Source organism: Buceros rhinoceros, unplaced genomic scaffold (genome assembly GCF_000710305.1).
Source record: "Buceros rhinoceros silvestris isolate BGI_N320 unplaced genomic scaffold, ASM71030v1 scaffold14677, whole genome shotgun sequence".
Lineage (NCBI taxonomy): Eukaryota > Metazoa > Chordata > Aves > Bucerotiformes > Bucerotidae > Buceros > Buceros rhinoceros.
In genome coordinates this window covers 2,749-6,121 of record NW_010422852.1, presented here as the reverse complement: position 1 = coordinate 6,121, position 3,373 = coordinate 2,749, and the positions used below count along the sequence as shown (strand labels likewise).

General features: G+C 42.8%; 1 protein-coding gene across 1 annotated transcript; it reads left to right on the top strand.

Annotated features, from left to right (window-relative positions):
* Window positions 1–466: 466 nt before the first annotated feature.
* LOC104488333 (transmembrane protein 14C-like) lies at window positions 467–2,984 on the top strand (the record flags this gene model as incomplete). The annotated part of the gene is made up of 3 exons (XM_010140208.1): window positions 467–631; window positions 2,637–2,724; window positions 2,927–2,984. Coding segments are annotated over 3 exons (311 nt in total), but the record flags the coding sequence as incomplete, so codon positions are not given.
* Window positions 2,985–3,373: the final 389 nt, after the last annotated feature.

Sequence of the window (3,373 nt, the reverse complement as noted above, 5' to 3'; positions counted from 1 at the left end):
TCCTGGAGGTAGAATTCAAGGATGCCTTGGCTTTTTCTTGGCTCCCAGGCTGGTGGAAAGAATTGCAGCTACGTGTTGGTTGCTAAACTGAATTCTGTGCAGGACAGCCACTTACTAGAGTGTGCATCTTTTCCTTGCGTGCATGCAAGAGTATCTGGTGCTTTCTGTTGTCTTTATCTCTTGCTTTTTATACCGAAAACAGGACCTGAAGTGATGTTACAGCTGCTTTGTTGATGACTGAAAAACAATTGTTTTCTGGTAGCAACATGCGATTCTCCTGCAACCCTCAGAGGAGATCTTTGTTTTACTAATGCTAGTTGTATCTTTTGCAAGAGTATCTGAACGCGTCTCTTGGTGCAAATTGCATGGTCTTCTTATCTTAAAAAAACCCCCTCTCTAATCTGCTTTGAAAGCCCGTTGTTGTTGTTGTTGTTGTTGTTATTATTATTGGTGTTTTGCAAACCAGATAAGCTGATGAGCAGGTTTATTCCTGAGCTTCTAATAAATGCATTTTCTTTCGCTTATTCAGGTAGCATCCCATCGCTCGCTGCTGGCCTTTTCTTTGGGAGCTTGGCCGGGCTGGGTGCCTATCAGCTCTCACAGAATCCAAGTAACATTTGGATTTCTCTGAGTAAGTCGTTTAAAATTGTAATGAGAAGGGATTATATTTACCCTAAAATAACAGGATGCTTACCATGACCTGTTAGGTTTACTTAATTGTTTTTTAAAGAATGTATTGAAAATGCGTATTAAAAACTGCTTGTCTTGGGGTGTCTTGCTCGGTGATCTCTTACTACATTCCTGCATCCCTTCTGCCAGAATTATAAAGCACTTTGGGTGGTGGTGGAGGTAGTTCAAAGTTACATTTTTGTTCCCTCTCGGCAACAGGAGAGGAAAATATCTGTTATTTATCCTTAGAGTTTGTCTTCTGAACATCAAAAAAACCTACAAGTTGAGAAGGCAAATGTGTGTTAGGATAAAGTGAAACTTAAGTGGTTTAAAAAATAATCCACCCAAATACCGTTATTTCATATCCTTCAGCAAAATAAAAATCAAATCAGCATTTTGTGTTTAAAAACTTATGTGTAGGATGGTGAGAATCTCCAAAATGCAATTTTCATGTTTCTGTTCTGGTTTTTGGTTTTCATTTACCATGTAGAGCTCAGGGCTGCACTCCAGTTAGGGCACTTATCACCTGTCACCTTAACCTGTGCCCGACTAAAGTTCACACCAGTTGCAAATAACGTCACTTGAACTTCCCTCATTCGCTAAGTTGCACTTGAAGTGGGGTGAGAAAACACACATAGATAATTCCTGTAGCTCAGCCGATGCCTGACACTTGTTAGGCTGTTTTATCTCACATTCTTGTGAGTTTTATGTAATCCTTTTGGTGGCTGCCACCACACGTCTCGTACTGGCAGGTCTGAAGGATCATAGTACGAGGGAAGTGCTGGCAAATTGATGTCTGACCTCTCTGCTTCCTCTTTTTGGCTGGATCTCCTTCAGCATCCCGCAGGAGGCAGGAGCGTTCCAGGAAGAGTGATTTTCCCCTGCAGGCTGCCCATACCCCTGGCAGGTTTTTTTGTTACTGCATTATTGAAAATAGTAGAGACTGTGATTGGCTTTTTTTTAGACACGTGACAAATATGTGGCGTTGCACACCTGGGGAAATTTAACAGAGAAGCGAACAAGCTTCAGTAATGCAGTGTTTCCTTCCTTCTTCTCCAAACTGGAGCTTCCCTTCTCCCTGCCTTTGAGAAGCCAGCTGTGGAGAGTCACTGCTCAGCTCTTAAAGCGCTGCCGCTGGCCGAAGCATTTATTTATTCACTGAAGCGGTGACGTAGCATCAAGCCCTTCGGTATGTGACCAAAGGCAGAAGCGAAGGGAGGAGGCCCAGCATTTCTCTCCCCTTCAGCATTGTCCACTTCTGCAGCTACTGGATGGGTCAGAGGTGGTGCGCGTTCAAGCCTAAATAACTGGAATAAACGGCGAATACGGTGAGCTTAACCAGAGCGAGACAAGCCATTTTCCCCGTGCAAGAGACAACTACACCTGTGGAATTCAGGAGCATACGGAGTTTTTTGCGAGGCCCCTTCACGCTGTTTTTGGAGGAGGTGTGTGCTAGTGCTATCTTAGACAAAAGGACATTTAGTGAGATGCGCACGTTTTGAAGACTGGCTGCAGATTAGAGCTTGAGGTATTTGAATACTGAAGTATTTTAGTTCATTCTTGTGTATTCGACTTGGTCCAGGCGTTTTACATACCTGCTTAGGTGAGACTGTTAGATGTCAGGGACAATACTGAGGGTGAGGTTGGAGGGGAAGGATGCCATGGCTGAGATTGGCGATGACTGTAGATTATTTCTAGTCTCCAAAGCAGCACATGTTGACCAATTTGAGACGCATGTGGAGTGCACTGTCTTGCTAGAACTTCATTTGGAATGTTTACGCCTCACATACTGAGGCATTCCAAAGTTCAAAGAGTTTATTGACTCCTTTTGCCCATTACAAGAAAAAACCCTGGTTTACTTTTAACGTGATGCTGCCACTTCTCTTGTTCTGTTAGTTTTGAATTGTGGCATCTCTGCTCTCTCACACGCACCTCTGCTGACTGGGCTGTATAATTTCTCATTGCAGTTACATCTGGAACACTGACTGCCGTCATGGGAACAAGATTTTACAACTCTAGAAAATTCATGCCCGCAGGGCTAATTGCCGGTGTCAGGTACAGCACAATATACTTTTTTTTTTTAACCTTCTATGTGTGATTTTTTTTTTTAATTTGCTTAATTAAACTGAGATGGAGTGAATCGTGTTTTGTGTATCTTCTTTGTTTCCACGCACCAGTTACATGGGAAGTATTTGAAAAAGAATTGACAAACTATTAGTGTTACTGTTTAATTCTCTGTTTTTTCCCTCCTATGCAGTTTGCTCATGGTGGGAAGATTAGCACTGAAGATGGTGACGAAGCCCCACGATAAGTAACCATTCACTTTGCAATTCAATACCTGGATAAGGAAACCGGATAAAGAAGTTGTGTGAATGCAGCAGCAAGAGGATGGAACAATTTTCTATATCAAGCAATTTTTTTCCTTTTTTTTTAATATAAGGGGGAGTAGAACGATGGGGCAGATAGTTGACGTACGAGCTGCCATTTGTTTCAGTGATGTGGTGGAGCTGTTATTATGTAGTGAGGAATCAGTCCTGGGTTTGATTTTTCCGAACGCATTTCAACGTATAAAAATACAAATGAGTAATATGCGACACAGTTGCTCACCACCCACTGACCAAGGCACAGCTAGCTCCGGCTAGCGATCCGGGAGCAGAAGATCCTGAAACCGCAGTACTGGAAGAGAGTGAGCTTCCCAGCTAAC